This window comes from Ambystoma mexicanum, chromosome 1p (assembly GCF_040938575.1).
Source record: "Ambystoma mexicanum isolate Mex_15411 chromosome 1p, UKY_AmexF1_1, whole genome shotgun sequence".
In the NCBI taxonomy this organism is placed as follows: Eukaryota; Metazoa; Chordata; class Amphibia; order Caudata; family Ambystomatidae; genus Ambystoma; species Ambystoma mexicanum.
The window spans coordinates 993,189,835-993,212,437 of NC_090921.1; the positions used below are offsets into that span (position 1 = coordinate 993,189,835).

A 22,603-nucleotide genomic window follows, 5' to 3' on the forward strand; every position below is an offset into this window, starting at 1 on the left:
AGACTCTTCACTTTTGCAGCTGTGGAGCAGGTGTAAGTGGGTCTAGGTCACCTGGTCTAAGCACCACCCACCTTCTTAGCCCTACCTCTTCCTTCCTGCTCTTAACTCTTGGATCAAGGGTGTCTCCTGCCCAGGCGTCCGAAGCGAAGGGCAGACAAAGAAAGGGCCAAATCCTGTTTGGACCAGGAGGATACAGGGTCCGACCCCCTGCTAAGACAGCAGGTAAGCATGCACCAACATGTGTTTACACCCTCTGTCCCCATAGGCCATCCCCACCCTCTGGTTTCTGCGCCCCCCCCCCCCCCGTGTTTCCTTGTGGCCCTCCCCCCCTTCCTGCACACAGGAGTCTGTCCTGATACATTCTAGTTTCACAATCACCGTCTTGTGGCCAATGCCGGATTTTACTTTTATGGACTTCATTGATTCACGGTGTGTCACCCTATTGAAAGCGAGCCCCAATTTACAGGGGTGTCTCTTAAATACAGGGGACCCATAATCACCACAAACCAGAGTAAATGCACCCCTCTAGGGAATTAAAAGTCAGGAGGCTGTTTTGCAGATGACAAGACTTTAATCTTTACAGATCATGAGGATTGGGGACATGACAGAGGGCCCTGCCATTTCAGGCCAGCATTCTGTCGCTGTCGTCGCTGGCTCCCAATTCCTGAAGACTCCTCCTGGGCCGGCAGCTTAAATACTCTTCAGTTAGTCACTGGATACCAGCAGAGCTCCTCCAAACTTATCCCTCTCACCATACAAGGGATGTTGCAGAGGCTCCAGTGTTGCACGGTCATGTAACCTACATAACATTAATGCTATATTAGCAGGAATACTTTGTCACTCTTGTTTAGCATAATTTACTATGTTATAAACATTCATACATAAACACATCTTCCTGCCATTCTCTCAGCACTTACCTCCAACTTATATTTGATCTGGTGCAGCAATTCCTACAAAAACCTGTTTCCCATAGTATTCTGTCGTGCCTTGAATCTTTAGTCCCGATTGGCCTGTGATTGACAGGACCGGTTGGTCAGCACGTTCTCTGTTCAAGCCTTAGACTCAGTGATGCAACACCACACACAAGCTCTGCGATCTATTCTTAGTGCAAGCACATTCCTCTTTGGCAGAGAGCCTGCTTTTTACTGTGTGTTTTGAACAAAACTATTTTACAATGTACAACAGTTTTACAAATTAATTCAACTACTACTTGGGATTGAAATAGAAGATGCAAATAACTATCTTTATTTAGTGACTGGCCACGCCTCTGTGGGATTACTTATGCATGAAAGAAGCTTTCCCAGTGCTATAGTGCTTAGAAGTCTTGACTAATTGTAAAGCGCTTGGAACAATTTGGAAATGTAGGAAAGTTCTAGGCTCCTTCCCAACACACTCAATTCATGCTGGACTTCCTTTGCATCTTGTACTCATGGTGGCCCTGAATCATGCTGTTCCCATCTTTATCTTGTATCCTGGCTTGCAACATTAGGTATCACTACAGACTTCTGCAATTGTATTCGCTCTCCCCTCTCGCTTTTCCACACTGACTTCTTACTCTCCATTCTCTCCTCCCCTCCCCCTTTTTCTTATCTCCTCCACTTACTTTCTTCCATGCACTATCGGAATTGTCCCTGGACCTAGAATGATAGCAAACTAGTCTGTCGCTCCACCATTCCCCCTTACTGTTCTCTCCGCACCCCCTCGCTCCAGCACTATCTGAAACATTGTCAGGCCTAGTACGGTAGTCGCCTGTCTGTTTCCATTTCCTTCCCACTCTCCCCCTCCCTTCCTCATCTATGTCTTAGCTGTTGCACTATCTGAAATGTCATCAGGCCTTACTGTTCATGGCCTCTAAGAATGTCGTATTTTCCCTTGTTCCCTCCCTTGCCTTGAAGCACTTTGAAACACATTGTGTATAGGCGCTATATAAATAAACTATCGTATCCTATCATAACCTGCCAGGCACAGGTGATCCAGACTAAATTGTCCTGTCCATCGAGCTGGTTGCTTCCGCTGTATTGAAGGTGAAAGGGGCGGATCTGGTGCAGGGTACCCCAGTGGCGGTCAGGGTGGCTCTTCCTCCAGGAGGGAGGCTTTGGTCAAGCCAGTGGAGAAGACTCCGGAGAAGAGGATGCCGGACCTCAGCCTTAAGCAACCCCTCTGGACCAAGGACCCAGGGAGGGTGGGGGCTGGAGGGAGGGGGGCGAGGGGTCGGGAAGAGATCCAGGGCACAGCTATTGATTCGCTTGACAAGGAACAAGGAAGAGATTGTTTCCGTCCACACCCTCCCAGAGGAGGGTGGAGACTACTAGAGCGTCGAGGAGATTCAGAAGGATGCCAACGTGAAGTGCTGTGTATGTAGTACTGCTATGTATTCTTTATTCATGAGCATGTGAATCCATGCCAGACCCCATGCTGGAGAAGGAACAAGTTACTTGTCTGTAACTGTTCACCAGCATTGGTCTGGCATGGATTCACATGCGAACCCTCCCTCCTGCCCCCCTGTGGCACCGTTTGAGTTGACTGACTCGTAGTGGTAGCAGCAGCAACAGAGGCACTTGGTGATCGTCATCACAACCAGATCGATCTGGGACTGCCCCACTTGAGGAAGAGGTTGTCCACTTGATCCTGCCAAAGCTCCCACTTGTGGCAAGAGCGCAGCTCCCTGCTGAGGACGTCAGCAACTTTTATTCCCGTCAGGTGGAAGGGAATGAGGAACATCCCCTGGGTAACGGCCCAGTGCCACAACTCCTGCGCCTCTGGAGAGCACCGGAGATCTGGTTCCCCCCCCACCCCCCCCCCTTGCTTCCGGATGTAAAACATTGTGGTGGTATTGTCTGTGAAGACCCTCACCACTTTGCTCTTGAGGAACGGAAGAAAACCCTTGAGGGCCCAAAACACAGCCTGTAGTTCCACTACGTTGATGTGGAACGCCTTCTCTGGCAGGCACAGGCCTCTGGCCTGTGAACGTCCGGTTTGTGCTCCCCACATTTCCAGGGAAGTGCCCGTCATGACAGTCTCCTGGTATGGAGGGTTCTGGAAGTATGTGCCCCCGGTGATTTTGGCGCGCACGCGCCACCACCTTATCGCTCGACAGAACTCATCAAGCACGATCCTGATTTTGAAGCTTCCGGACACCTGGATCCAAAAGGCGTCTAGGAACTCTTGGAGCGGTTGCATCCGCAACCTGCATAGCCTTACCAGGTAGGTGCATGGCGACATGATGCCGAGCAGCAACATGATGGTCCTCACCATGGCGATCTTCAGTGCCAACAGCCTTTGCACTATGGCCGATATCCTACTCTGACAGCCGCCAGACAAGACACTGTTGGGCATGGACCCCAGGAATAGCGCATTCTGCAATGGAGTCGAGCAGGATTTTGCATAGTTCACTGAGAACCCCAGAACCGTCAGCAGCTGGACAGTCCTCTCCGTATTGATCAACAGCAATGTCCTTCAACTTGGCACAGATGAGCCAGTCGTCGAGGTAAGAGTTCCCTGTAGTCGCAGATGGGTCGCCACCGGAGCCAGGCATTTCGTAAAGACACTGGGCACAGACTTCAGTCCAAAGGTGAGAGCCTTGAACTGGTTGTGCTTCCCTTGCACGAAGCGAAGGAACTTGCAATGTTTTACGTGAATGGGGACGTGGAAGAACATGTCCTCCAGATCCAACGACAACAACGTCTCCCTCCTCCAGATGACGGAGCATGTGCTGCAACGTAACCATCCTGAATTTCTGGGACTTTAACTTGAGGGGTCATATCGAGAATGGGCCTCCAGCCCCTGGTCTTTACTTACCAGAAAGTATCCCGCGTAAACTCCAGAGCCCCAGAGTTGCTTCGAAACCAGGTCCATCGTCCCTTTTCTTAACATGGCCCAAACCTCGAGCAGCAGCTCAGGGATATGTTCCTGCCGGGCCACTTGTGGTATTCGCGGCCACTTCAGTTGCAATGCCAAAATGTGTTCATGGGTGAGAGCGTCCAGCACCCATCAATCGGTGGAGAGGATTCCCCCCACACTGACAGTTCACCAGCCGGCCTCCCACCGGGGTGGAAGCCTGGACAACGGCGGCAGCCACCTCCAAAAGCCTTACAAGGCTAGGCTTCCTGGGTTGTGCAACGGGAGGGTTGGTGGTAAAAGGCCGATCCACTGCCAAAACTCAAAGACCTCCCCGACTTCCCCCTTGAGGGACGAAAGGCCTGAGCAGGGGTCCTTTCGTCCCTCAAGAGGGAAGTTTTCGCCGACTGTCGGCTTTGATGGATTGAAGAGATTCATAGACTGCATTGCTGAAAAGATTTTCTTGGTTGAATGGCATGTCCAGGACCCTCGTCTGGACCTCTTGTCTGTAGTTGGTGGCTACCAGCCACAACTGAGGAGACAAACCCTGATTCCCATCTGGCAGAACCCGGTGTCCGCAATATCCAGGGCCACGGTGATGGCATGGTCCAACGCCAACTCGCCCTCCTGAAGGATCTCCATTACCTCTACCCACTTGTCATCGGGGAGGAAATCCAAAATCGGAGCCATCTTGTACCATGGTTCCCAGTCGTACCTGTCCAAGATCGCCAAGGCAATGGCCGACTTGACCGTCGCTGCCGAGTAAATGACTTTGCTTCCCACAGCTTCGTTTCTTCCCCTCGCCATCCGGAGGGACTGCAGTGGACGGATTGGACAACTTCTTCCTAGCCGCAGCAGAACCAGAGTCCGGCGATGGTTGAGACCGAAGACATTTGGGTGCAGATTCCGGCACCCGGTATTTTATCTCTAGCCAGTCCCTCTCCGCCGGGGCTGAAACAGGGTTCTTCAGCGGTGCCAGCCCTTCATCCCATACATCGACCAGGATCGGTATGGACAGAAAGGCCTTCCTTTTCGCCTCCCGGCACTGATGCAGAAAAGCCCTCTTCTCTTCTGGAAGTGAGCTGGAAGAGCTCCGACGCATGGGCAATCGTGGAGGGGAAGGATCCCACTTCATCCGACGGAGAAGCCTTTGGTAGCGGCGAGATTACGCCAGTGTGTCCATCCCAGTGTCCTCCCGGGCTCTAAGATAGGTGGCGGGGGGGCAGTTGGAGTGGAGGGTCTCCTTTTCTTTGGGTTGGTGGCCCCGGTGTCAACAGGGTCGTCGCTGGTGGTGCCGTCAGGATCCTCTTCTGAATCTCAAACACCAGTGTGTGGAGGGGTGAGAATACCATGTGACAGATCTCTGGGAGGTGCCTGGGGGGGGGAATAACGTTACTGGGCCAAGCACCTATGTCGTCCCCGCATCCGGTGGGCATCTCCGACATTCTCATCGTCACCACCCTAGTCCAGGATGGTGTGGGCAGAAACTCTTCCTTGTTGAATGAAGAACTATCTGTGTCCTGGAGCTCCGCCACGCCTCACCCCACCCCACCCCGTACCCCTCTTTGGGTCCCAAAAGGTCGGCTTCGGGCTGAGGACCGGCATCCTCTTCTCCGGAGTCTTCCCTGACCGCCACCAGGGTGCCCTGGTCTAAGTCAGCCTTGTTTGCCTTCGATAGGGCTGCAGCAACCAGCTCGATCTACGAGGACAATATAGTCTGGATCACCTGTGCCTTAACTGGCAGGTTGGCCACCTTTTCCTGCCTGGTCTTCTCTGGCTTCTATCGCAGCTTCCACAGGATAATTGACTTTCTCTTCAATGAAGAGCTGGAGCGATGGCTGAAGATTGAGGCTGACGTAGACTTAACGCGCGTAGACTGTCAAGCGACCCGCTTGCGCAGCCACCCTGAATGAAGCAGACTTGCAGCGCTTAGCCTTGTCTTGAGCCCCCACAAATGGAGCACCTTCAAAGGACTTGGAAGTCTGCTCTGGCTGGCTGGATCTGAATGCAGCATGCCCCTGTGAACCACCTGGGGTAGAGGCCCTGGCCTCTGCCACATCACCTGCCGGGCGTGCCGATCCTTAATCGTGCGCTTGGAGAAGCCACGGCAGACCTCGCAATCTTCCACCTTGAGCGTCGGGTGAGGACAATACAGGCACTCAGAATATTTGCCGTCCGTGAAAATGTTCTGCAAACCGCAACTGGTGCAGAGCATGAAGAGGGTAGCCCTGTCCTCCTCCTCCTCCTCCTCCTCCTCCTCCTCTGGCATGATCTGGTGCGGTGTAGGCCTGAGGGCCTTCTAGAAACTACCAAGAAGAAAACAATGATGTTGCCATTGAGGGGCGGTGAAAAATGCCGAAAAATGGATCTGTGTTATTCGGATGAGTAGACTATGGAACACACAGGCTCGATTTGAACAAAATAGGGTTTTCCTAGCCAAAAAGCCCAAAAAACGCAGAAAGCTCTAAGAGCAAAACACGAGGACTCCCAACACTTGAACGTGCAGTAAAAATCTGAAGACTGCCATGGGGAGGGGGAGCTTAGGGAGAGGGCACACATTGGCTGGGGCAGTATGACCCAGATCTCAGTGACTGGTTTATAGAAGAAAGTTTATAAACTAAAGTGACACTTCTTTTACCGAGGATTCCCGGCCCAACGGGGAATATTGATTAGCATGTGAATCCATGCAGACCCCCATGCTGGAGAACCATGCTAGCAATGGCGAAAAAAGAAGAAGAAACCCCAAGTTAGTACTTGGGTGCCCTTTTTGTGCACTACCGGGGCTATGGGCATAGCCTGCAGTAGAAAAATCACAATAGTAGTTAGGACACGTCCACTGCCATCAGCCCTTACTAGGAGTTGGTCTACAGGACAAAAAATTCACAGGGGCAGAGGGACTGGGGATACTAGGTATCCATTTTGGCACTCCACATAAGGTGGTATGTGCCAATCTCTCAGACTAACGTTTTAGGAGAGATATCTAAGAACTGTAGTTACTCTAGGATAAAGAAAAGAATCTCAAAAGGAGGACACTACGGGACCCTACCAATACTGCCCATAATGAGCTGTGTGCTGCAATAGTATAATACAGATGATTTTAAGAGTTATGAAGTAAAGAAGACTCCATAGGACAGGTAGAATACAAAGAATAGAGTTCCAAAAGACACAGCCCATAAGAGGCTCCACTTATTCAGGATTTCAGAAGCGTTTCCAGAAGTCCAGCAAAAAGTGCAGCGGGGTGTCTCACTAGGAGAGGGGACGAAGCATACAAATGATACATCTCCCCAACACCCTTGAGCACCTCGTAATTTTCTGTCCTGCCCTCCAAGGGAGACGAGAATTACATTTTAGGTACTTTTCAGAGCCATTTGCCTTGGGTGCGCACAAATCTGTGTGGCATTTTTATCTGGCAGACAAGACCACCTCTGTTTTTTTTTTTAAATCATTGAAATTAGAGTGCTAACAGAAGGAAACTTGCTTTTTTTCTTATTTTTGTATTGTTTGTTAGGACTTGTGTGATGGTGCTTATGTTATGATAAATTGGATGATTGGAATAGGACGGATTTAACATACTTATAGGAAATGATTTACAATGCTCGGAGTTTAAGTTTGTGATTTTTGAATTTTAAAATAACTTTGCATTTCTCTCAAGAATCACATAATACGGTGTTTTTAGTTAAACGTTATTGTACAATGATAAAAAAGAAAATGTAAAAAATAAAGTCCTGCAGTGGTACACCACTTTGTAGAGCATAAGTAGGTCACACCCCTCTGATGGAATAGGCTCTTAAATGATTAAGGACTACCTTCCCAGCAACTCAGAAGCATTCCAAAATGCAAAGTATAACCCATCTGGAAAAGGTCCATTTAAACAAACTTGGCAAAACTGTGACTAGTTTATTTGTAAAGCGCAGCCAAACCCTCGGGTAACTGGGTGCATAACTTTTAGAACAAGAGTTACAGAAAGTTGCACAACAGGTAACAATACAATAAAAATAAATAGCATAGGGGACCGGGTTACAGGATGGTCCCCGTCAATGAAGAGGCACAAGTGATAGAAAGGACCAGGTTACAGAGGGTCCGTGATTGTAAATAATAGTGTTAGGACCGGCACGGGAATGTTGAGGGTGGTCGGCAACTCATTGCTCTGTGAAGAACAACTTTCACCTTTGCTCTGAATGACCAAAACGATGCATCAGCTCAGATCATCATAGGAAGGGCATTGCAGCATTTTGCTGCGAGAACGGGCACGCTTGATTGCCGTTTTGAGGTTAAACTTCGGGATGTTGAGTTGGTGTAGGTACGGGGATCTTGTTGGTCTGGAGTAGCTATGTCTGGACAATTTATCTGCTAAGTATCGAGGGGCGGTCAGGGAGAGGCACTTATGAGTAATAACTAGTGTGCAAAGTTTGATTCTCTCACGGATAGGTAACCAGTGAACTTCCTTCCTGATTGTGGAGATGTGTGCCTTGCGTGGGAGGTTAAGCGCATATCTAAGGGCATTGTTCTGTAGTATCTGTAGTCTGTGCAAGATGTGGTTGGTCGAGCCTATGAAGAGGGTGTTCCAATAGTCCAGTCTGGATAGTACCAGGGCCCTGGCTAGAAAAAGGCAACTGGCAGTCGATAAAAATGGTTTACAAGCATTGATAAGTCTGTTTGTATAGGCTGTGGACGGGATGGTAGCATTTGTTTTGGAGCGAGTGTGGAGTTGAGATATACGCCCAACGTTTTGACTTCTTTTGAAACTTATGACGTTGCCGTCAATGGTGAAAGATTGATACTTAGGGTCAAGTTTGTTGTGTCGTGTCTGGGACCCAACGATGAGCAGTTCCGTTTTGTCATCATTTAAACAGACTCTGAATTTCAAGGTAAACCTCATTTAGCTTTCCAACATCTTCCTCGTAGTTCCCAGTGAGCGTAATGAGGACCTGGGTGAACACTGTAGTCAATTAGTGGATCATCATGTCTAATGTTGGACATTCTTGAAATATAAAAGCCAAGAGCTCTATTCGGGTGAAGTCAGTTTAACTCCCTCTTCATCCTTCGAAGGGTGAGGGGGTTTAAAGCGGGTAGTTTGATATTTTTTTTTAGATGAAATTCAGACTTTGTAGGAAGGAGGGACATAGCTGAATGCAACCACCTTGGAAAAACACAAAAATGTAACCACCAGATTCAAATCCCAGGACTGAACCAGAAAGAGGGCGGGGTTGGAGGGTGGGGAGTGGGGGGACTTTCAGGATTTTACAAAAGGCATCAGAAAGATTTGTTCTGGCGTGCATTTGATTATCGATAAGGCCAAGAAGTATCCCTGAAAGGTAGCCACCTGAAACACTTGATGGGCTAGGTGCAGTAAATAAGAAAAACTAGGAAAGTTCTCTTTACAGCACATTTACTTCCATTTTTATGAACACCCACATTCACTGACCTGCTCTTTTACAGTGAAGCCAAAGACGTACCTGTACTGGCTTTTTGGTCTTTTGTCATGGGGAAACAGTCCTGGTCTTCACGCTGTCAGTATTGGGAAACAGTTTCCCTTAGTCTCGTTTTTGTTTTGCCACTTTTGGTAACTTTTCATTGTACACTGCATCTTACAATGGGGTACACTTTGTTTTACCCTAGACTAACTCAGGATTTCTGGTTACTTGAGGTGTGCCTAAGAGAAGCTAGTGCCATCAGTTATTTGTTGCTATTTTAGTGTATTTTACTTCAGCCGTCGCACGTTTCAGTTTGGCTACCTACTGTGGCTAGCGTCCAAACGCTGCCATGCCATGAGGGTTTTTGTTTGTCCCCTGGCCATCTTGTCACTAACCCTTCTTCCTGGCCTCCGGGGACAGGAAAATTATTATATTGGCTTCCAGTACCCGAGAAAGTAGAGGCAATTGGCAAGCTACAGGGCCATGTGCATTTGCTGCCAGTAAGTGAATTAAGACCGTCTAATCCCATTCCACAAACTGGTTAGTGTGTCTGAAAAGTATTCACAAGTTGGACCACTATGGGGTGTGTGTGGGCCGGATCTTTGATTGGCTACTGGGAGTTTCAGCTCTTACCTGGTTTTTGGATAAGAGGACCCTGGGACCCATTCTGGAGAGATCCTGGAAGAAACTGAAGGAGCCAAGTATCTAATCCAGCTGCAATACTTGTAAAGAAACTGTACCCATTGGAAGGAGGTCTGGTGACCAACGTCTGCTGATGTACTGGAAGAGCCCGGTCTTCATCAGCAGTCCTGCGAAGGAGCTACGACCCTTTGAGTGGAAGGAACATCCATTCACATCAGCTTGGGGTCTTGCAAAGCCTTCGGAAGTTCCCCTGGAGCACATAGTGGCCGACCAGCTCAGTTTGCGCTACCGTGCTGCAGACCTCGTCATTCCGCATTGAGGCTTGGAACTTTGGGGAATCGACAGCTTGTGCTACGGGACTCCTCTCTGCCAAATTATTCTAATTGTTGCAGTCTCTCAAAACTGTGAAACTTTAGTGAACTTTTGAGCACAAGGCCCCTTGCATCTTAGAGTTGACATCTAAAGTTAGTGCAGCATCTCTGTGGACCTGTATTGCTGCATACTAATGCCTTCCTTTGCAGGTGTATGTATTTTGTCCTTCTCCGGTGGTTGTATATCACATGCATTACTTACCGTAAAAGTATTTGATGGTTGTATCTGCTTGGATTCACATGCTGTGCAGCGGAGTATTGCATCTTGTTTTTCGAAAGTCGAAAAGGGGATGTCGACATAGGCGGGTCTGTAATACTATCCCTATAGTGACGTGTAGTGTACCCAAAATCCCTCACGCGTCCATGTCCCTCTGTATTCTTTCTGCACAGAAAAGAGAAAGTAATAAGACGTCTATGTTCCTTCCATCTGAGCGGGACGGAAGTGTGGGCGCATGTGAATCTAAGCAGATACAACCTTCAGAAATGCTTTTACGGAAAGTAATGCAAGTCTTCTGTTTGTTAGTCTGCTTAGAATCACATGCTGTGCATAGACTAGCGAGCAGTACCCGGAGTTGGCGGTGGGTTGTGAGAAGGAATAGTAGAAAAAAAAAAAGATGTCTTAGTACTGCCAGTCCCACCTGGGAATCAAATCTAGAATGGGCATCTAGACAATAGTGTTTTGTAAAGCTGTGTACAGACTTCCAGGTTGCTGCTTTGCAAATGGACTCTAGGGGAACATTTGCAATGAATGCTCTGGATGCCCCAGTGCCTCGAGTACAATGTGCTCACGGTTTGAAGGGCAGTTCTCCTAGTAAGAGGGAAACAGAGTGATGTATTGGACAATCCATCTAGATATAGTGGATTTGAAAACTGCATCTCCTTCTCTTCCTGCCGCCACTGAGACAAAGAACCGATTTCTCAGTGGTCTAGTTCTTTCCATATAAAACAAGACCGCTGTGCGCACATCAAGTGTGTGTAGGCTCTTTTCTCCCAAGTTTGATGGGTTTTGAAAGAACATTGGTAGTACTATAGACTGGTTGACATGGAATTTAGAAATTAATTTCGGTGCAAACCTCGGGTGTGTGCGTAGAACCACCTTATCTTTGTGAACTGTTACAAAGGGATCTAGTATCGAGAGCGGTTGTAGTTCACCCACTCTCCTAATGGAGGTGATGGCTATTAAGAAAGCAGTCTTAAGAGTGAGGTAATTAAGGGTTGCTTTATGTATGGTTTTGAAGGGGAGCCCATTAGCCTGGTTAGTACAACATTCAGGTCCCATCCAGGAGCTGGGTTAGATATAGGAGGATTAATCCTTTTCACTCCCTCCATGAAGGCTTTAATAACAAACTTTCCACCATGACACCTTATGTTCAGACGTAGTGTAGGCAGAGAGTGCAGCTATGTGAACTTTAATAGAATTAAAGACTAAACCTGAGTTCAACAAATGAGTCAGGTATAGAACAATCTGTGGGAGAGCAGTCAACCGGGTTCATGCTCTTTGACCTACACCAGATGGCAAACCGGTTCCACTTGCTAGAGTAGCACTAACGAGTGTTCGGTTTCCTTGCTTCTCTGAGAATGTCCATGCATCTCTGAGGAAGCTGAGGAAATGACCAAATTCTATGACCTCAGGAGCAAGGCTGCCAAGTTCAGGGTCTGTGGGCATGGGTGCAGCGTTTGGCCCCTGTCCTGTGACAGCATGTTGTAACACTCACCTGGTATTCACGGGGATGTCACTCAGCCTGTTCTGACCTCAAACCCTTCCCTGGTGTCTACTCAACTGGAGACTGGGCCTCGTTTTCTTGGAAAGTGTGTCAAGAGTCCGACAGGTAAGTATAATGTCTTTTGAACAATTCTCTAACTTCGTTTCTTTCCTTCCTTAGATGATGGCCGGCATCCGGGTATGGCGATGTGCTGCTGAGATGAGTAGCGCTGAAGGTGAGTGAGCGCGATGCGACATGCAACCCTTTCGTATTGAACCAAGTTTTTTGGGTGCCGCAACGTTTTCAGCGTGGATGCCGGTTATGAAGAAGAAATGCGGTGACTAAGCGCAGTATGCAGCGCCTCTAGATGTTTCCACGCTAACCTGGAGTGTCTTTTCCCTCTTGCAGATGGATGAGAAGTTCCAGAGACAGTTCCCCCCCAGAGCGGATGGAATTCAGGTAAGTTTTTGAAGCTCGTTAAGTCTTTAAAAATAAGCGAAGATTTGCTGAACGCTTACTAATGCCTTTCTGTTCTTTTCCCTTTTCCGTAGGAAGCGGCGTGCCGGGATGGGAATGACACCACCGAAGATGCCCGCAGAACAGAAGAAGTGATGAATGATGGGCAGAAGCGCTGCAAGGTAAGGCTGTTCCTAACAGTGTTCTTGCAGGAGCTGAGCGCAGAAGAAAGATGCAGGCCTACTGGAGACCGATCCGAACACTGAGTGTCACGCTGCAGGTGCAGAAAACACAAAGCATGTTTCTCAGCCTGGGCGTGGCTTAAATAGTCTTTAGGTATCCCAGGTGTGTCTGGGCTGAACCACTCCCAAAAGACTAGACTGCACATGCAGTTCTGGGAACTGAAATATGTGGGGGCATCCATCTTGTCCCCATCAATGCACTACAAGTCCAAACCCCAATGTTATCCTATGGAGCGAGTCAGTCTGGTGCCACAAGCGCCAAATCTGACTCCAAGTGGGGAGGGATGGAGAGGCCCTTGAGGGCCATGTAGGTGATTGTGGCCTGGCTCCAGCCTGACATCTTGGAGGGCTGAGGACATGAGGGGCAGGAATCATGACAGTTGTACAGGCAGGGTAGTTTCACTGGAGGAGACATCAGAGGAGCGACCCAGGGTTGGCAGGCCCGCATGGGGGCCACCAGTATCATGGTAACTGGTTCCTGGTGCAACTTGTGCACTACCTTGTTGAGAAGGAGTCGTGGGAAAAGCGTAGACAAATTTCCCTGACCATGTTATCCAGAGACGGTTCCCCTTGGAGTGGTTCTGGGGGTACCTGGAGGCGTAATCTTGGCATTGGGGGTTCTCCAGAGTAGGGAACAGGTCGATCTCTGGGAAGCCCCATTCGAAAACAGAGACGATGTCTTCGTGTAGTCGCCATTCGTACTCTGCGGGCAGAGGGAAGTTTCTGCTGAGTTAGTCTGCCAGAAGATGGAGTTCCCCTGGTACATGTTGAGATAACAGGAACATGTGTTTGCAAGCCGACTTCCAGATGTACTGGGACAGCTGGGACAGTCCTGGAGTGCGAGTGCCCCCTTGTTGTTCAGGTAGTACATGGCCGTGGTGCTGTCTGTGAGGATCAACACTGTTTTCCCTTGTAGGTGTGTCTGGAAAGCCTTCAGTGCTTTGAAGACCGCCAGTAGTTCCAGCAAGTTTATGTGTTTGGATGCCACACTCAGAGTCCAAACTCTGTGTGCAGTCTGATGGGATAGTTGAGTCCCCCCCATCCTGTTAGGGATGCGTCTGGTTAGAGTGGCTTCCACTGCGGGGGTGCGAAAAGGTTCCCCACCACAAGGTATTCCTTCAACCACCATCGCAGCGAGAGAACCAAGGCCTGCGAGAGCACCACTAGATCGTCCCATTGTCCGCTGGCCTGACACCACTAGCCGTTGAGCCACTCTTGCATGGGGTGCAGGCACGCGTGAGGTACCAAATAAATACATGACAGCATCATTCCTAGCAATCGCATGGCTTTGCGTACCGTCACCTCCTGACCGGCTACATATTGAGGGATCTGAAACAGCATGTTTTGGACCCTCTCGTTGGAGAAGATGAGGCAGTCCTTTGTTCGACTTAGAGCCCCTAGGAATTGCTCGACTTGGCTGGGGTCTAGACTGACTTCTCGTTGATGGAGAAGCCCAGGTAGAACAAAAGGTCTACAGTCTTTTGGGTATTTGAGAAGCATGTTTCGTAAGAATCCCCTGTTATGAGACAGTCGTCGAGGTAAGGGTAGACTGAAATGGACAATCTGTGCAGATGTGCCGCTGCCGCTACCTTCATGAAAACCTTTGGAGCTGAGGCTATGCCAAAGGGTAGCACCTTTAACTGATCGTGTTTGCCTTCCATCATGAACCTGAGGTATTTCCTGTGCACTGGCAACATTGAAATATGAAAGTATGCATCTTTCATGTCCAGTGTTGCCATGTAATCCCTTTGTGAGCGGGGGGGGGGGGGGATTACCTCCTGCAAAAGTGACCATACGAAATTTGTGGTTTTACAAGTTTGTTCGCTGGGCGCAGATCTAGTACAGGACGCATGGTTAAATCCTTTTTGGGTACAAGGAAGTACACTGAATAAATACCCTCCTTTACCTGTGATGGAGGCACAACCTCCTTTTTCAAGCAGCAGTTCAACTTCCTGAAGCAGGAGAGGTGGAGATCTGAAGGTTGGGGGAACGACTAAATTCGATGCAGTAACCGTGGGCTGTTGACAGTACCCAGCGGTCTGTGGTAATTCCCTCCCATGCTTGTAGGAATGTTGTTAACCGGCCCCCGACCGGAGATGCATGGGAGGGGACCCGAACATTTGGGTCATTTGGTGTTGGTAGCCGGGGAGCCTCTGGGAGTGGGGCCCCTACCTCTTCCATTGCCACAACGTTGTCCTCTGAGCATACTGTCCACAAGTTCCCTGAGGGGAGGACCAGTTGCCGGCTGAGGAGTATTGTTGATTTTGTCGGCCACGAAAAAATCACCGGTTGCCATAACCTCGCTTATTAGGAGGTCTTGTGATTTGGTCCAGAGTCTTTAGTTTCGTGTTCCTTCTTAGCCGTTTCCAGTGCGTCATCAACCGCCTTACCAAACAAGTGAGTCTTCAAGGGGTTTGTTGATGAGTGACGCCTGTGTTTCTGGCTTGAAACCTGAGTTTGAGCCAAGCATGCTGCTTAAGTACGCCCTGGACTAGGGAACGGCCAGCCGTTTCTGCAGCATCTAAGTTGTTCTTGATGATGTTTTGGTTTACCCGAGTACCTTCCGTCACAATGGCTAACAAGCGGGCTCGCAAGGGCTCAGGGGCTTCTTTAAGGCCTTCGCGCAACAATCCCCATTAGGCATCAGCGTAGCTAGCCAACAAAGTTGTGTTCTTGGCAATCCGCGTGGCAAAAGCTGACGAGGGTTTAATCCTCTTACCTAAGGCATAAAGATTCTTCCCCCCCCCCCCTTTGTCTGGGGGTGCTTTGCTAGTAGATAGCAGAACCCCTGCCCTTTTCCTTGTGGTGGTTACTACCAGGGAATCAGGTATTAAGTGACCCCTAATATATAAGGGATCAGACGGTGAGGGGCTAAAAAGCTCCTCTATCCTTGGATTGACCCCTCTACCACTGCAGGTGTAGATAGAGGGAACGAGGAGTCTCTTGACTGAGGCAAGAAGGGGTATGGCTTGGCTAGCAGGCGGCTTTTCCTTAATTATCGTCTCTACAAAAGCTACTTTTGGGGCAGTTTCCCCTGTGTCGATTTCAAAATGTGCTGCCGCCTTGCATAGCATTGAAAGTGGGTTGATCATCCACAGGTGAAGGGTCTCTGACCGGTGTGGTCTGAGGAGAGGGCAGATCTAACATCAGGGTCTTTGGAGGCCCCTGGTGACTGCCAGGGCTGTGGTTCACATATGTCTGGGTCTTCCTCAAAGTCCCCTACAAGGTCTTGTAGATCCTCAGTATTTAGGAATTCTTCATCTTCTTGAAAATGTGGATCTCTTCAGTGAGGTCATATGCATCAATTTCTTCCTCAATTGAGTTGAAGTCTTGGAAATTTGGCCCTAGGTTCTTCAGGGAGCACCTCCCTTGGCCTCTTGGGTGTAATGTGTTCAGAGGTGGACCCAAACCTATCCAGCCTGTCCATACATGATTCTAATCTTTCCCTAGTCCACTGGGACAACCTGAACGGTTTAGTGGCGGAAAGGGCTGCTCCTCTGCCTCTAGGCATCGAGATTTCATCCATAGCGTGGAAGATATACTCCCCTCGCCCTCTAAGAACCCTTCTCGTGGGGCCGGCACTAGGGACAAATCTCTGGGTCTTCCCTTCGACGTGGGGGGAGGTTCCGGCGTACCCTCCGTAGATTTCGACGTCTGACCTTGTGAGCAGGCTTTGGTGACTCTTTCACCACCCGTCAGAGTCCTTGGAGACTATTCTAGCTAAGCTTTCCACAACTAGTTTGTCCGTCGAGGACTGGTCGTGAATGGTCTTCAGCGGTGCCAGAACCTTATCGTCGACTGACGCTCTTACGAGGTGTTTCGGACCGATGTTTTGGTGGTAGCGCCCTTAGTTGCGGACGGCCCAGTCGCTTGGCGCGTATGCAGCTGCGAGGCGGGCTGGTGACCTTTACGGTTGGCGGAGGCTGCCGGTAGATTTGGCGCTGGGGCCTTCGACTTACGAGGAATGGCCGTGGGTTGTGTTTAGATTTGACTTTTTCGTGTGCGTCGGCATCGCTTAGGTGTACATCCCCATAAGTAGGGCCGGAGCCAAACTTTTTGGGGGCCGGGGACAGACGGAGGAGCGGGAGCGCTCCATAGAGAGGTCAACAGCCTGTGTTACGGAGGTAGCGTTATCACTATCCCCCTCGTCACATTCGGCGGAGGCGGCCGCAGGTGAGGAATCAGCCTTCGATATGCCGTAGGCTGCCCACCTTTTGACGCTGCGTTACTTCAAAGTTTTTGGACTAAGGAGTTTACAGGCCGTACAGCCGGCCTCGTCGTGGTCGAGGGGTAAGCAGCAGTTACACTGCTTATGCTTGTCCTTCCACAGGAATTTGCCGCTACGGGGGCAAAATATAAAGGAGTCCTCTCCATAGCTGAGCATGTAATAAGTGACAACGACCCCGAAGGAATGGGGGGGAAAGAAAAGGCATTCTGTAAGAAACAGAAATGTCCACACCAACCCCCACTACTGTGTAGGCCGGGTCACGTGTTCAGCAGCGCCGATAGGATCGCCTCTGTCGAAACCACCGCCAAAGATCTTGACTCGGCGGGTAAGTTGAATGGCCGTCGAATGAGGGCTGGAGGCGGTTGAATTAAACAATAACTGACAAATCGACCAAGGGTCGAATAAATGGTAATGGCAATGTCTCTTACGCGCTCTGCATAAGGCGGCCAGTATTCTGGGCGAAAAAAACAATCTGAGGGACCTCGATGCGTCCGGGATTTTGGATACACTACACATCACTATTGGGATAGTATTACAGACACGCCTATGTCGACGTCCTCTTTTCGACTTTCGAAAAATAAGATGCAATACTCCAGTGACCACTGGATGTCGGACTATGCACAGCATGCGATTCCATATTAACAAACATCAGAAGTATCTTTTCTTTAGTTGTGTGATATTACATCAAGTAGTCATTTTTCATAGTGTTATATAGCCATAAATAAGCATTTAAGTGTGCTCCTTGACTTTTCACTGTATACCCATTGAGGACCCCCTTAAGAGACTCGCCCCTCCTAAGACTTAGCCTTGACCACTCATCCAGCTACCTTGGCTACAGCTCCCACAGTTGTCCCTGCCAGTAAACTAGGTTGGCCTTCCACACATCGGTCCACCAGGCCAGAGTGAACAGTCCTACCGATATCTAAACCCTGCGCAGAGCTGATTGTTCCAGCCGCGTAGCCTCATGTGCTCCTGCCAGCAAATCGTGCTCCTAAATACATCTAACCACATTCAATGTCTAGTTATTGCTGCTGTGTTGCTCTGCCAGTGATGTGTACAGTCATTGCCTATAGAAACACACAAAATACTGTTTGACAGTGCAGTAAAGTCCCCTTTCTAATGGAGTGGATCAGGGTTAAAAAGGACTTGGCTTACAGGGCTGCACTGAAAAAAGCACTCCAAGATGGTTTCCTGCACCTGCCAGTGTATTGTGGCAAATTGCCCAACAGATGGAAGGCGAGAGCGCCTAACACAAGAGTAGCATGAGAAGGCATACCAGGTCAGGCTCGGTCTGCCCTCAGGGGCGGTCTCAAACCAGATCATGTTTTATTCAACGTTGAAGCCACATCAGGACTAAACATTTGACCGTTCTTGGAGGGGACCTCGTTCTAATTGAAGTCTACTCAGGCGTGGCTTCTAAACCCATCCTGGGATCCACTCGCACCAAACATTTCGGCAAACTGAGACAGCAGTTTGTAGTACTGCTCTTCAGACATATGTATAATTTTTATGACAGGTTAAGAACACATTTACAATGAATTTACAACTGGGTTACACTTACCTGTAAAGGAATGCCGTCGGTCAACCCAGAATGAGTTCGAGCCATCATTCCCAGCACCCTGGCTACCTGGACAGCTGTGACTTCTCGAACACCAAACTGAACGATGATATTTCGACATTCTTCCACACTAGAGAGATATGAAAATATATTAACTTCACAGTGACCAGATTCTAGCAACAGAATTTACCACCATATACGAGCAACCAGCAAAACTACTTACTCACATTTACCCCCCTCCCCCCCCATGAGTCAACCTCAACAAAACCACATTTTCCAACATGTACAAGTCCACGAGTCATGTTTGGAATATGAAAAATTTGCTCAATGGCGATTTTGGTTCCCTTAGCCCAGGCTTCCCCTCTTCAACTGGTTGGGGAAGGCCTGCATCCACAGGCGGCCTGAAAAAGATAATCACTTAAGAGTTGGGGAAGGGCCTACATCACACGTGCGTACCTCCTCGTGCCGGGCCCACACCTTACCCTATCACCACCAATGGTCGAACCCAGTTCTTGTGGTACTGCTGAAACTGTAGAAAATAGGTACATGCATACTGCAGGGGAAGGCTGGGTGGGTGTTGTGAAGCAGGAAGAACCTGGACTAAGAACCTGAATCACCATGAAAGTAATTTTTTATTTGTGTCGTCCTGGCTCTCCCTCCTTCCCAACTGGTTGGGACCAGGCTAAAAAGCCTTTGAATAAGCAAGAGTGGAGGAGACTCCAAGTACAGGATTCAGGCAAATAAATTGCGGAGAGCTTCTTGGCTGAATTGTGCATCATTACTGGACGATGTGACAAGCACCCTAAGGCCGGCAAGTGGGATAGAGATAGATAGCGTAGTGCTTGCAAAAGGCAAGCGGGGTACCAAGGTAGCCGCTTTACTGATGTTTGCAATGGGAATGTGCCGGTTAAAGGCTACAGATGCTGCCTTGGCTCTAGTAGAAAGAGCCCGAAGTCTCTGCGAAGTTGTGCTCCCTTTCAAGTCGTAAGCCTTGGAGATGCAGAAAACAATCCATCTGGCAATAGAAGCCTTTGCTGCTTTAATTCCAGGAGAAGGACCACCGTAGGTAACAAATGCTGATCTGCTTTTCTAAACTGTTTGGTCCTTTCAAGGAAGAATTTTAAAGTTCTCACTACATCTAGATTATGCAATTTCTCTTCTGTCGCAGATAAATGCGGTATAGGAAGAAAAACGGGAAGACATACTTCCTGGTTTAAGTGAAAATCACAAACCACACGCAAGACAACTGCCTTTATGGAACAGAAAAGTTTTGGAGCTCCCCAATTCTTCTAGCTGAAGGAATGGCACTAAAAAGGCAGATTTCAAAGTTAGGAATTCTAAACGCATGAAACCATAGGCTCAAATGGTTTTTGAATTAGGGCGAAGACCACATGGAGATCCCACTTAGGGGAGGTTCAAGAATAGGGGGATGTAAATGTAAAGTCCCTTGAAGTGCCTTTTAATGGACTTGTTGGAAAGAGAAAAAAAAAAGACTGGTGTGCTCTATTCAGATAAGCACCAATAGCGGATATGTAATGTTTGCAAGTGTCTACCTCGACACCGGTGGAAACAAGATCAGACATGAAGGACATTATCAATGAAGGCCTTTCTTTAGTGTGTTAAAGTTTTGTTTTAAGGCCCAGTGACAGAAACTTAACCATTTGCTACAATATTGTTTTAGTGGAAGATTTCCTGGAGGCCGACATAATAGCAATGTTTTGTTCTGACACATGCAAGTGGGAGAAGGCTAGCTTTTCAGGAATCAAGCCTTCACGTTGAGCAATTGAGGTGAAGGGGGTGAAGAACCTGCCCTCTTTTGAGTCAAAGGATCTCTCGGAGGTGGAAGATCTATGGATACCCTGCTAACTCCAGAAGGTCTGGAAACCAAATCTTGCGAGGCCAGAAAAGCACCAATAGAATCATTGTCAGGTTTTGTGTGACATTTTGAATTTCAGCAAAATTGTGTGAATCATTGGAAGAGGTGGTAAGGCATATAGTGCTAGATTTGACCAATCCAGATGTAGAGCATCTCCCAGGGACCGATGACCCCAACCTTTCCTTGACCCAAATTGTGGACAAAGTGTGTTGTTTTGATTGGCAAAGAGGTCTCCTGATGAATGGCCCCACTTCTGCAATATCAAGTGTGCTACTGATTGTTTCAGCTCCCATTCATGCGCAGCAGACTAACCTGCTTAGTTTGTCCGCTAGGACGTTCTTCTTGCCCTTGAGATAGGACGCAAACAAGAAAATGTGATTTTGAATGGCCCAGTACCAAATTTGTTCCGCTAGGAGACAGGGGGCGGGAGAGTGTTTCCCTTGCTTATTGATATAAAACATTGCAGTGGTATTGTTAGTTTCAATTTTCACCACCTTTCCTTGAATTGAGGGAAGAAAGGATTTTAGAGTAAAAAATATGTCTTAAATCCAGTACATTTATGTGGTCCTTCCTTTCCTGAAGACAAAAGACTGAGCCGTTAAGCTTTAAAAATAGGATCTCCAACCATACTCTGAAATCTGTTATGACTATTTGGCATGGTGGGGGAGGTTGGGGGGGTTGAAAGGGAGATCCCGTTAGGTTCTCTGGGGAGTTCCACCAGCGCAGAGAGTATTGGACTTGGCTTGGAATTTAATTGGTTTCTTGGAATCCAAGAGCCGATTACAGTTGAGAGCAAGATGCCAATGGGTTGTTACCATATGGAGCCTTGCAAAGGGAACTAGGTTTATGGAAGAAGCCCAAGAGACTTTGAAACCATCAAGCTGTTGGTGACTAGTGAGTGAACCAAACAATGGTTTGTTGAATGGCTTCCAATCTTTCCAAGGGTGGAAATACTTTGTGCAGAGAAGGGTCTGTAACTGCTCCTAGGAATTGGATCCTTTGCGAGGGACTGAGGTGTTTTTGGTCTTGAGTGCTGGGAAATCCTGTGGCGTGTTTTGTGGGGTTTTTTTGTAGTGCTACAACCAACCATTATATACATATATCTCCCCTGATGGCAGAATTTAGTGCGAAGGGTAGCCATGTGAATTGGTAATTAGACACTCCTATTGTGAATCTCAGAAACTGACAGTTTCTAGATGGGGCTGTGAAAATATGCATCCTGTAGTCTACCAATGCCATCCAATCCTTTGGATGTAGGGAAGCCAGAATCTGAAGGATGGTTATCATATGGAAAGTATCCAGAGACAGAAATTGGTTGTGGTCTGGAAGGTCCAGAATTGGATGGATCCCATCTGGATTTCTTTGTGATAGGGAAGTAGCGCAAATAAACTCCAACCAATTTCTTGTTAGGGAACCAATTCTATCAATCCTAGAAGCAGTTTTTTAAAATCTCTTCTAAGAGCTCCGGGGATGGTTTTTTGAGCTTTGGAGGAAGATGGAGCAGCCGGAAGGGCAAGGCGGTACCCATGGTGAATATTTAGAACCCACTCCTCTTGAGTAACTGTTTTCCAAAAAGGGAGGAAGTTGGAAAGCCTTCCTGCTATCCGGGATATATGCTCCTGGATGATGGTTGCAGCGGATGGTAAGTACATGCTGGGTGGGGAGGGGTGGCTTAAATGCCTTGACGATGGAGCTGAGAGTTTTAACTGCTAGGACACTGGCCGAAGACTGATACGTGTGTGCATGCAGACTGAACTAGTAACTGACCTAGCAGTTTCAGTTAGATCTTTAACTACTTGTAGTTGTTGCATAGCAGCTTCTCTGCCTTCAGAGATCCAGAAAGAGAACTGGTCTGCAGCTTCCTGAGGTAGCATGTCAGTGAAGCGCTCTAGATTCTGAGTTAAGGATATTAAATCCAACCAGAACTGTAGCAGTGTTAATCTGCCTAAGTTATAAAGTAGAGGTGGTGTAAGACTACTTAACCTTGGGTCTCCCATGCTTTTGCATTTTTGTCCATCACTGAAGCTGGAGAAGAAAGGGCCTTTACCCTTTGTGCCCAGGACAGCAGAGACCACCGTTTATTGCGCTGAAAGATTTGCAACGAGAATAAAGGGTTCGTCCTTGGGCACCTTGTATTTATCATCTAGGGCCTTGGAGATTGGAATGAGGTTTCCCCAACGAGCTAGAACTTGCTACATGACGAACAATTCCATGGGCAAAGGTACCTTATAATGCTGTGATGGTAGATCCCAAAAACACCAGCCGTTTCAGGCTTA

The 22,603-nt window shown here is 48.4% G+C and overlaps 1 protein-coding gene across 7 annotated transcripts in view; it reads right to left on the minus strand.

Annotated features, from left to right (window-relative positions):
• CNOT1 (CCR4-NOT transcription complex subunit 1) overlaps nt 1-22,603 on the minus strand; it is a 2,171,110-nt gene that overhangs the window by 1,600,105 nt on the left and 548,402 nt on the right. For all 7 annotated transcript variants that reach the window (XM_069654650.1, XM_069654658.1, XM_069654642.1 and 4 more), the window contains one exon: nt 18,455-18,581. In XM_069654650.1, coding sequence (XP_069510751.1) covers nt 18,455-18,581 — 127 coding nt within the window. The remainder of the gene's footprint in view (nt 1-18,454; nt 18,582-22,603) is intronic.